The sequence below is a fragment of the Diceros bicornis genome, chromosome 22 (genome assembly GCF_020826845.1).
Source record: "Diceros bicornis minor isolate mBicDic1 chromosome 22, mDicBic1.mat.cur, whole genome shotgun sequence".
NCBI classification, from domain to species: Eukaryota; Metazoa; Chordata; class Mammalia; order Perissodactyla; family Rhinocerotidae; genus Diceros; species Diceros bicornis.
This window is the reverse complement of record NC_080761.1, coordinates 59,353,632-59,365,883: the sequence shown is the minus strand read 5'-3', so window position 1 is coordinate 59,365,883 and position 12,252 is coordinate 59,353,632. Positions and strand designations below refer to the sequence as shown.

At 41.5% G+C, this 12,252-nt stretch overlaps 1 protein-coding gene and 1 non-coding gene across 3 annotated transcripts in view; both read right to left on the bottom strand.

The window, feature by feature from the left end:
• The window catches only part of IARS1 (isoleucyl-tRNA synthetase 1), an 86,092-nt gene extending 75,926 nt beyond the window's left edge, over positions 1-10,166 (bottom strand). The window contains exons 1-4 of one of the 2 annotated variants that reach the window (XM_058566100.1): positions 10,077-10,166; positions 3,422-3,547; positions 2,561-2,717; positions 2,182-2,301 (exon numbers count right to left, since the gene is read on the bottom strand). In XM_058566100.1, the coding sequence (XP_058422083.1) occupies positions 2,182-2,301; positions 2,561-2,717; positions 3,422-3,540 (396 nt within the window). In that variant the 5' untranslated portion in view covers positions 3,541-3,547; positions 10,077-10,166. Of the gene's footprint in view, positions 1-2,181; positions 2,302-2,560; positions 2,718-3,421; positions 3,548-8,521; positions 8,926-10,076 lie in introns of those variants that run through there. The other variant, XM_058566101.1, reaches the window with a different exon arrangement.
• On the bottom strand, positions 6,315-6,447 carry LOC131420290 (small nucleolar RNA SNORA84). The gene has a single exon (XR_009223519.1). It is a non-coding gene; the product is annotated as a small nucleolar RNA SNORA84 (small nucleolar RNA).
• Positions 10,167-12,252: the final 2,086 nt, after the last annotated feature.

Here is a 12,252-nt window from a genome sequence, read left to right as displayed (position 1 = left end):
TGATTTTGGGAAAACAGAACAATCAATAGTTCAAGTAAATCTATATTGCAAACAACACTCTATGTAAGGTTAAGAACCAGTTTTCTTGGCATTCATCCTCTATGCAGATAATGTTCTTTACAAGTATTAACATTCCTTTATAAAAGTGTACCAAAACCACCATTTGGCAAACACCACAGGTACAACTATCCATCATCAATGGATGCTAAAATTAATGAGTGACAGTATGATAAGAAACAGGATATTGGCAAATAATCTCCCCACAGGATACCTATTAATTACAAAGGAAAAACTGCAATTTTACAATGGAGATACCTGACAGATATCACCTTAGTGAACAAAGTTAACATCACCAATGAGGCATATCAGCATCATAGGCCTCCTGATATGATAGACTCAGAAGGGCATGATGTCACCCTTGAGGCATTCTTGCAAAAATGCATACGCATAACCTAAACTGAATCCTGAGGAAACATCAGCCATTGAGGGATATTCTACAAAATAACTAGTCTGTGCTCTTTAAAAGTGACAAGGTCATGAAAGACAAAGAAAGACTGAAGGGAGGCTGGCTCCATGGCATAGTGGTTAAGTTTGGTGCACTCTGATTCAGCTGCTCAGGTTCGTGGGTTCAAATCCTGGGTGTGGACCTACACCACTCACCAGCCATGCTGTGGCGGCAATCCACATACAAAATAGGGGAAGACTAACACAGATGTTAAAATAGGGGAAGACTGACACAGATGTTAGCTCAGGGTCAATCTTCCTCAGCAAAAAAACTTTAAAAAAGGAAAAAAAAGAAAGATTGAGGGAATGTTCCAGATTGTAGGAGACTAAGGAGATGTGACAACTATGTAAATGCAATGTGTGCTCCTACATTGGATCTTGGATCAGAAATAAAAATTACTGGGACACCTGGTTAAATGTGAATAAGGTGTATAGTATTGAATCAATGTTACTTTCCTCCTTTTGATAATTATACCATGGTTATTGAAGGTGTTAGCATTTGGGAAGTGGGTGAAGGGTATAAGGAAACTTTTCATACTATTTTTGCAATTTTTTAGTTAAGTCTGAATTATTTCAAAATGAAAAGTTAAAAAAATACAAAATCTTTCTAAGAAACAAAAAAGGCCTACATGCATATTATAATCATCAGGATTTTTCCATACTGGTGACCAGGCAAGATTAAAGAAGGTCAGATTAGGAGAAAATTGAGGAGCTTTGATTTTCAGGTTGATGAAATCAGATTTTATTCACCAATGAGGAGAAGCTTCTCAAAGTTCTGAGCAGGGAAGAGCAAGATGAACAGAGTCTTGTGGGAGAGAGAACTTGCAGGCTGAGGGGAAAGAACCTGAGCAAGAGGTCAATTATGAGATTGTTTCAGGAACGAAGATGATGGTGGGTGGGAGGGAAAGGTTATAGAAATGAAAAGAAACAACTAGATAAGAGATAGTAAGAAGAAAGACTTGATAAGGTTTGGCATTTGATTTGATCATGAGGATTAACGTTTGAAGCCTGGAAGACTGACACCAGTGGCAGAATCGGGAATTCTAAAGAACAGCAAGTTGGGGAAGTCAAAGCGGTAAGATGGAGAAGATAGAAAAAAACAAAAGCCAGACATATTTTTAAGTTGTACAGACATACTAATCTGAAAGCCAAGGAGGAAAGACCTTTGTTCGGAAGCTCATGAGAACAAGAGCGGGCAGGAGCTCTACCAGCACTTGATGGTTACTTAAAGGTACCAGCTGTGGGAGCTCTATTACTAAGAGAAGCAGTGCGCAAGATGGTAGTCAAATTAATAAACAACAATGGGTCCAAACTTGAATTGTTTTTAACACCTGAATTTTTTTATTGCAACATTCAAGTTAAGCTATTTGCTAGTACAGTCTGATTCCTGTCCTATACTGCGGGTAGGTAGGAGATTAATTATGGAAGAGAAATCAAGCACATGGAAATCAGAAAAGAAAGAGTTCAGTTTAAGCTAACATTTTAAGTAATAGGGTTGGAGGTGGAAGCTAAACACTCCTTTAAAGAGGATGATCAACTCCTCTTATGTCACAACCTCACACGGACAGTAATACTTTTGGGCGCATCTCGTAAAAAGCACAAAGGACTATAAACCATTTCAACTCCCATTCACAAACTAAAGTTTTTAGTCATTCTACTGAAAGTAACCCAACATACCTTCCACTCAGTAGAATATCTCATCACAATTGCTCGGCACTGATTGTTGTACTCTACAATCCCCATTTTGGCTACATCCTCTGGTCCTCTGATTCCCAGGGTCTTATCAATTTCATATTCCTGAAAATTTGTGATAAGATTGTTAACATTCCTGCCCTATGAAACAAACGCAATTCAGCAATTCTAGAAAATAAAACAGATTTTAAAAAATTAGTTCTCAGAAAATCTAAAGAGAAAATGAACTATAAATAGTATTATAGAAATGAAATAGAAGAAAAAAACCTAATCATAGTAAAAATTTATCATATTTTAACTATATGATGAAATCTAATGCTTATAAAAAAATCAAAACACTGTGAGGCTAGAGACTCAAACATACCACAGGTAAGCCATGACAATCCCATCCAAATCTTCTGTCAACGTGAAACCCACTCTGGTGAGCATATCTCGTAACTATATCTTTAATTGTCCCTGCAAGTATATGTCCATAGTGAGGCAGTCCAGTTGCAAAAGGAGGCCCATCATAGAAGGTATATCTAACAAAGGTAATAAATATGTTGTTACTTTAAAACAGACAGCAAAAATTTAGGACATTTTTCTACACATAGCTCCTGTCACAGTGGAATCGTCAGGGAGAAGAAAAGCAGCTAGATCAGAAATTTCACAGACATAATGATTAGATATTTACTGGAGGTCCTGCCTTCAAAAAAGCTAGTTATGCTGGAGCTGAAGAGATCTCCACTGGACCATCTATTCTTCATTCATTAGTTCCATGACATAAGGTAAGTTATTTATCCTGATCCTAAGTTATCTCATCAGTAAAAGAGGGCAAAAAACACCCATCTCATAAAGTTTTTAAGCACAAGAGACACAGGATGAAAACAGTAATTAAAGAAAGGACTAGTCTTCAGGTGAATGGAGACTAGAGGCAGGAAGTACTCTAACAGGAGGCTACTACTAGTCTAGATATAAATGCTTAAATAAGGGTGCTCATAATGAGAAAAGCGGAAAGGAAGAGAGTGCTATATCAACTCTATTTGGAAGACCTCTTAGACTGAATCTATCCTAATAACTAAGAACTCATTCATTCAATGTGTATCTACTACTGAGAGTGCTCACTATATAGAGAGCTAGGAGACTCCGGGAATACAAAGATGAATAGAGTTTCTGCCTTAATGGGACTCAGTCTAAGAAATTACTATTCTTAAAGACTCTACTTTTACCAAAGAAACTCACATACTTTGGCCTATGTTTTGATTGCTTCAAGCATTCCTGAAAACAATTAAATTCGGACCAGAACTGCAAGATTTTCTCTTCTTCAGCAGGAAAACTGATGTTTTCTGGAACTTGTTGAACCATTTTGTTGCTGCAAGAGAAATCAAATTTATTATTCTCCAAAGAGAAGTCTACGAATAACAGAGTACCATACATTAAAAAGAGTGTACACATTACTACCCATACTACACGGTACTTTAAGAAAAATTATAGCTTTTTTTGAGGTAAAGTTCACATACCATAAAGTTTACCCTTTTAAAGTGTACAATTCGGTAGTTTTTAGTATGTTCACAAGATCGTGCAACCATCACCACTGTCTAATTTCAGAACATTTCATCACTGCTCCCTCCCCTGCCTTCTAAAAACCTGTACACATTAGCAGTCACTCTCCATTCCCTCCTTTCCTAGCCTCATGGCAACCATTAATCTGCTTTCTGCCTCTATAGATTTTCCCATGCTGGACATTTCACATAAATGGAATCATGTATATATAGCTTATTTCGTCTGGCTTCTTTTACTTAGAATTATGTTTTCAAGGTTCACCCATGTTGTAACATGTATTCCTACTTTACTACATTTTATGGCTGAATAGTCTTTTCATTGTATGGATATGCCACATTTTATTTATTCAGGACATTAGGATTGTTTCCACTTTTTGGCTATTATGAACAATGCTGCTATAAATATCCGTGTACAAGTTTTTGTGTGAACATATGTGTTCAGTTCTCTTGGGTGCGTACCTAGGAGTAGAATTATTGCTAGGTCATATGGTAACTCTGTGTTCAACTTTTTAAGAAACCGCCAAAATGTTTTCCAAAGCTGCTGCATCATTTTACATTCTCCTAGCAGTGAATGAGGATTCCTGTTTCTTTATATCCGCACTCCTTGTTGGCCATTTTTGGATTACAGGAAACCCTAGTGGGTATGAAGTAGTATCTTATTGTGGTTTTGATTTGCATTTCCCTAATGATTAGTGACTTTGAGCACTTTTTCATGTGCTTATTGGCCATTTTTATATTTTGTTTGGAGAAATGTCTATTCATCCTTTGCCCATTGTTTAATTGGGTTGTCTTTTTATTGCTGAGTTGTAAGAGTTCTTTATATACTCAAAATACAAGTCCCCTATCAGATGATTTGCAAAAATTTTCTCCCATTCTGTGGGTTGTCTTTTTATTTTCTTCACGGTATTCTCTGAAGCACAAACACTTTTAATTTCGGTGAAGTCCAGTTTATCTATTTCTTGTTTTGTTACTTGAGCTTCTGGTGTCACATCTAAGAAACTATTAGCTAAAACAAGGTTATGAAGTTTTAGCTGTTATATTTAGGTCGTTGAACCATTTTGAGTTATTTTTGTATATAGTGTGATGAAGGGATACATGATACTTTTTAAGTTATTGCAAAACTTGTGTTTAAATTACACTCTTCACTTATTTTTCAACTACAGTATAACACTTAGTAATTGTAGACAATATGCTTCCAAAAGCAAACAAGAAAATCTTGGAAATTCTGTCTAATGATACTAAAAATGGATATGCCTGAAAAAAATAAATCTCAAAGTAGGTAAGAATTCTTACCTATACTCACAGACAGAAAGCACTTCTGTTGAAATAACTTCATCTCTTTGAGGAAAACAAGTTAAAACCTAAAAAGTGTTTAAAGCTAAAAAAGATGAGGATCTCACATTCAAATTCTTCTTAGCTCAAACCAGTTTTCCATTTTATCCTTTTTATTACTCATATTCATGATTTGTAATCTTAAAGTGTATAAAATTTTTAAGACTTTTGCTAATAACCTCATGCAGAAACACTTGATCAATCCGAGGCTTAACTAGGGAGCATCCTTGAGCCCATTCCTCCTCAAGGCCTATTTATTCTTACTTTATAATTCTAAATAAGGTTGGTGACCAGATTTCCAAGATAACATCAGATTAGAAGGGGACAGGATTGCTAATAAAGAGAAAACACAGAGAAGACAGAAAACTTGAAGAACTCAAGAACTCTCACAGTTTGGGGTAACTGATTCTAGCAGCAAAGAGACCCACATACCTCAACTAATTCTGAAAACATCAAAGCCGAAGCACAATAATTACCCATGCCACCAAAAAAAATAAAAATTTTATTACAAGCAGTCTCTCTTCTTTTCTTTCACTTCATTTATTTTTGACATGCGAGAGTGCCTTTGAGTTTTATATAGGAAAAAAATAAGAAAAGAACAGGTAGGCCATGTAATTAATTCAGCTATACATTTCTGATTAGATTGTGCCATTAAACTGTACTAAATAGAAGCTGAACGTCATTTTGGATCGTCAGCTCTTGTTATAACCTCCAGCCTTTCAAGGACAGAAAGAGGTGTTGGTCTGCGCATTTACTGATTTACTAGGGGTCCTATTGGTTCAGTGACTACATTATTAGAGGCCACCTGAAACTTACGGGATTACATTTGAAGACTAATAGATCTTTAGAGATCAACACATTTATTTCTGTCACTTCTAATGCTCCTCAAGGCTGGTCCTATGATCACCAGCATCTATAGGTGCTGACTGATCAGAGTAGACTCGCCAGCCCCACCACAGACTGAGGAGTCAGAATCTTTTAACCTTTTAATAAGATGCCAGGGGATTACCACGCACATCAAAGTTTTGAGAGTCACTATTCTCACAGTTCTGACCATTATTCAGGAATATCTATCTGACTTTTTTTTTTTTTTGAGAAAAAGAGATTTAAGCTTTCTGTGAAGATGGATCGAAACTCACATGAAATTTTCTAGGGAGCCTCTACTCTCCCAAAGATTAAGAATCATTGCATTATTATGCCAAACAAAAAGACCCACTGTAATGGCACTGACTATTCCAGGAAGAGCCATGTATCAGTGACCGGGCTATGGTGGCTGCTGAGGAGAAACAGCCCCCATGCATAAATCACAGGATTGCTCTGGCCCCTCATATCCACTGGAGAGCTGTACATACACAACAGCGTCCAGTAACCACAGGGCCCGTGTGTGTGTGTGTGTGTGTGTGTGTGCGTGTGTGTGTGTGTGTGTGTGTGTGTGAGGCGGGAGAGGAAGGAGATTAACTTCACCTCAGGGAAGCGTTCTCCTCTTCCCTCTTACTATAATCCACTCTTCCCTATTCCAGGACTCCTTAAGGCCTCTTTGCCTCAACTTCCTGTTCACCAATTTCTAGATACCCTCTTTGACCTTGTGTTTACCTCAACAGATCTTAGAAAAGCATTCAAAAACATTTTCATTTAAAATAAATCTCATGATCTTCCTTGCCATACTTGCTCCCATTAATCCCACTGTACTAGTAGTTCCACATTCCTTCCCATTAGCTGAAATTTCTGAGTCACCCTTAAATACTAACAGATGACCCCACATCCAATTGATCACCAAGTCATGTGGATCTGACCTCTAAATCTATTTCTCCGTTCCTTCTTCTTCATTCTCAGGTCTTCATAACCTGTTACATTAAGTCAAATCTAACCCCAGAGGTGGGTCCAACTCCAGCCTTTTCTCACTTTAGTTATATTCTTTTAACATATACTCCACAGATATACTTACACAAATGTATAAAATATGTGTACAAACATATTAACTGAAGCATTTTTTTTTCTTTTTTTTTGTGAGGAAGATCAGCCCTGAGCTAACATCCATGCCAGTCCTCCTCTTTTTCTGAGGAAGACTGGCCCTGGGCTAACATCTGTGCCCATCTTTCTCCACTTTATATGGCACATCACATGGCCTGACAAGCGGTGCATCGATGCACGCCCGCGATCTGAACCCGGGCCGCCAGCAGCAGAGTGTGCACACTTAACCACTAAGCCACGGGGCCAGCCCCTGAAGCATTTTTTCTGTAGACAAATATCTGAAAACAACTTAAATGTCCACGAATAGGTAACTAAAATAAATTATGGTACATCAATACCATGCAGGCATTAGAAATAAATCATAATAGATGCAATATACATATTACTTATACATACTGAGAAAGAAAAGAGCAAGTCACAGTTATAGCAACTTATACTATGTATATTATAACATCATTTTCAAGAGATTTAAAAAGTATATAGTATATTAAATCTATGTTTAAGTAATTCTGCATTTGAATTTAGAAGGCTACCCAACAAACTTAACTATTGCTACCAGCAGTGAGTAGGATTAGGAGAGGAAGGCACAAAAGAACAGATTTTTGTTACTTCATACTACTCTGTTTTGATTTTTTTTAAGTGTGTATTAACTTTATCACAAAATCTTTTTTTTTTTGGTGAGGAAGATCAGCCCTGAGCTAACAACCATTGCCAATGCTCCTCTTTTCGCTGAGGAAGATCGGCCCTCGGCTAACATCTGTCCCCATCCTCCTCTACTTTATATGTGGGACGCCTGCCACAGCATGGCTTGATAAGCGGTGCGCAGGTCTGCACTGGGCATCTGAACCTGTGAACCCCTGGCCACTGAAGCGGAGCACGCGCACTTAACCACTATGTGACCAGACCGGCCCCTATCACAAAATCTTTTAAAATAAAGAGAAAAATAAATATCATATATCCCACATACCACTGTAGATTAACCTTCCTAACGGAAAAGCTCTGAAACTATCATTTCTGTATTAGAAAAAAAAATCCAATGGCTCCTCACTCCCAACGGTATTCTGTACAGACTTTTCAGTGCAGCACTCAAGGCCACCATGATCTTACCCCAAATTACTACTCTTACTCCAGACCTTTACTCTTATAAAACTCAAGCTCCAGCTATATCACCCTCCTGGACGCTGCTGAGAAACATAACTGCTTTCCTGTATCAGGCAGGCCCTTTCTCCACAAACTCGAGCACCACTTAGCTTAAATGTACCTCCTCTACAAGGCTTTCGCCAATGCCCTCTTTTTAGAACTAATATCCCCCTCCCCAGAACCTGATCCTCTCCTACACACTGTGGCTTATTTGTGCTGCATGTCCCACACACTCTCCAATTCAACTGTAAACTTATTGCTGGCAAAAGCATTTTACCATCTAACCTCCAGTGTGTGCTCACACATGATAAGTGCTCAAAAACGTTTGTTGGAACAAATACCTTTGTCAGCATCCTTAGTTTCCATCAGTGATACTCCTACTCTCAGCTGCCTTTCCAATCTATCCCACTCCATGGGCTGCCCCTGGCACAGGATAGTGGTGAAGAGGACTGGCTTTGGAATTTGACAGTTTTGGTGCCACCACTTAGTATGTGAGCTATAGGAAAAGTTATTCAACATTTAAATCTCAATTCTGTCGTCTGGAAAATAAAGGTCACAAACATTCACAATGCTAATTCAACGGTAAGCGAAATAACGGCTATCACAGCTCACAGCAGTTGCGTATCATCTATGTAAGCCATTATTATTACTTCTTTGCCCACGAATTCCATTCTGTTGCTCTTGCCCAACCACTACACCATCTTTCCAAAAATACTTAGCTGCCTTCTCTTCCCTATAATTCACCGTTTTTTTAATAATTTTATTTATTTTACCCCAAAGCCCCAGTAGATAGTTGTCTGTCATAGTTGCACATCCTTCTAGTTGCTGTATCTGGGACGCGGCCTCAGCATGGCCGGAGAAGCGGTGCGTCGGTGCACGCTGGGATCCGAACCCCGGGTCGCCAGTAGCAGAGTGCACGCACTCAACCGCTAAACTACGGGCCGGCCCTATAATTCACTCTTTAATCACAAAGAGGATATATTGTCCGCCATTTTACTGATATTTACTTTTTAAAAGTTCATCATGTTACTAGAAATTTCTTAAATTAATTACTATACCTCTGGTTTCATCCTTTCTGAGCTCTCTGCAAAACCAGAATGCTAAAAATAATATTGAGCCATCTTATAAAAGACCCATCTTCTCTTCTGGGCTCATTTCAAACACCACTTCATTAAGAAGGAATCCATAAATTCCTAAGGCTGGAGACTACTTGCCCTCTCCACTTGCTCCTCACACACACCCTAAGCTGCAGCGACAACCGCGACCCCCCCATCTCCGGAATCAACACATTCAAATTCTCCGGGCCCCGGACTCACTCGCTCTCTCCCCCATTCTTACTCATCTTCTAGGCCCCAAACCAGCACAGCTCCCGAGAAGCCTCCTTCTCCACCTCCGAAGCCCCCTGAAGAACTCCTCCTCCCCCGCGCCGGCAGCGGGCGTGCACTCGGCAAGCCGCATCCACACACTGCGTGAGCCGAGCACCGGAGGCCGCGGCCCTGTCGCCGCGCTCCTCCGTGCGGGCCTAGGACTCGATTTCTTCTTCCGAATTTTTCCGCTTCCAAGAAACTTCGCCCACCTTCTGAACTTCTCCGGCAAGCTCCGTCACACCCAGTTCTCACGACCACCACGGTTTAAGTGCTACCACCATCCCAGTCCAAGCTGAGGAACTTCCGGACGGGGCGTACCGGAGGGCCCTGAGGGCAGGACGGGGTGACCTGAGGAACCCGGGGGCAGGACGGGGTGACCTGAGGGTCCCGGGGACAGGAGAAGGTGACCTGAGGGTCCCAGGGGCAGGACGAGGTGACCTGAGCGTCTCGGGGACAGGAGAAGGTGACCTGAGGGTCCTGGGGGCAGGATGGGGTGACCTGCGGACCCTGCGCTCAGGGCGGAGCGTACCTGAGGGACCCCTGAGCCGGCGCGCCTGGGAAGGAGCCGCGTGCGCGCCGCAGCCTGACGGACCGAGGTGATGCAACGCCCTGACAGCGCGGAGCGAGGAGGAGGGCACTGGTCCGCCCCGGCAAATCAGCGCGCGCCGCCCGACACCCGTCAACAAGCCGAATGCCGGTTGGTCGCGCGGGTCCCGGCCACGCCCACCGGGCCCCGCCCCGCGCCGCGTGCCGGGAAGGCGCCCGCCTGGTGGCCTCCGGAGGGGGGACTGAGTTGCGGGGACAGCGCCGGGAGGCTGAGGTCTGCATCCTGGCTGGGCGTGGCTACACGGGTGTTTGCGTTTGTCCGTGTTCCCCGCTGTACACTGTGCGTCACACCACGCGTGAAACGAAGCCAGCGACGGTGGCCTCAGTAGTTATACTGCGGGGCCGAGAGCACGCCGTCCCCAGGCTGCTTTCTTAGTTGACGGTTCCAGGAAAGAGCCCCCCACTACAGGGCTGTTTTCCAGCGTGGTGCAGACCTACACCAAATCACCCTGGGGCTGGCCTGCCGAGACTGTCTCTGCAGGTCCTGGGTAATTCTGCAGCACGCTAAAATTCCTGACCCGCCCGTAAATGCAGAGGCCACAGAACAACGTCTGGGAGGAGCCAAAGCCCTCGTGGTCAGTGGTGGTCCAGGGAAGCCTCCCCTGCTGAGTCTTTCAGTGCTACCTTGAGTTCTGGATTTTACTGCAGCAGTTACGGTAAAGGGCCATATGAAGAGAGAAAACAACACAAAAAGGAAGGAACTGCCTGGTAACCACTTTAAAATTGTTTTAGCATGTTTCCTGTAAACAAAATTAATTTGCTTATCTGCTTACTTAGCACTGCTGTGTGTCTGCCTGGCACCTTCCAGACCTGCTGGTTAAAAACCAAAGGGGATCTGGAGCCACACAAAGGACAGTAGACCTCAGGCTTTGGCGCCAGAGACTATGAGGGAAATTTTAGGCCTTGACAAATTAGGAGTAATTCTGTATGTAACTGCTTATTGTATCCATTAGGACAGAAAAATTTGATCTGGCCGAGAATATGTAGAAAGCACTTCTTTAGTAAGTTGAAGTAAGAACATTTTGATAGTCTGTGTAGCGTTCATTCAGTACTCCTGGTCTAGGAACATCCTACCAAGTGTCAGGGATTAGAGGAAGGGGTACTGTCCTTGTTCAAAGGGGTAACTCTCTGTTCAATAACTTAACTCACTTGAACATATATATTTAGTAGTTGTGTATCTTCAGCTTATTAACTAGAAGTACTTGGAGTGTGTTTTAAGTTTTGCAGTCCTCAAGTTGCTACCTTGTTTGCCACACTTTTATCATCTGTCCAGACAGCCTAGATTAGAGCAGGACAGAGGGCTCCCAGACAGATGTGTCCAGGGAAAAAAGGTGGGTGGGGATGACAGGTCTGATTATTTAAAACTTAGACTGAGAAACATTTTATGGTGCTGTTGGAAGGTATGAGAAGACTAAATCTAGAAAAAAGTTGACAAGTGAAAAGATTCTAGGAAAAACAGTTAAATGTGGTCAAAATATACTACTTGGATTAAAGAGTTGGATCCTCATTGTCAGAGTAAGAAGTCACTAAGTAATGTCTAAAACTGAAAAACCAAGAAATCACAGCATAAGCATGTTAGGTAGAAATATATCAGAGAAAACAGATACAATTACTGAAGGTGGTTGTATCTGCAGAGCAGGAATGGGGATCGGCAAGGTTACCTGATGTCACTTATTTGGTTTGGAGAAGGAAGGTGTGACATTTAAATATGGCCACAAATTCTTCAACACTCCTCCTACTGAGATGTGTCTATGTTCCCTCCCTGTGAGTCTGCCTGGGCACAGCCTTGAGTGACTGGCAGCATCTGCTGCCTGCTCCTGAAACCTACTTGCTATGCTGTGAGGAAACCCATGGACAGGCACTAAGTGAGGAGGCCGTCTTACAAGTGGATCCCCAAGACTTAGAGGCAACTTAAGTGCCCATCAACAGATGAATGGCTAAAGATGTGGTGTACACACACACACAGACACAACAGAATACTACTACTTAGCCATAAAAAAGATGAAAGCCTGCCATTTGCAACAAGACAGATGGACCTTGATGGTATTAGGAAATAAGTCAGAGGGAGAAAGACAATTACCATGTGATTTCACTCATAA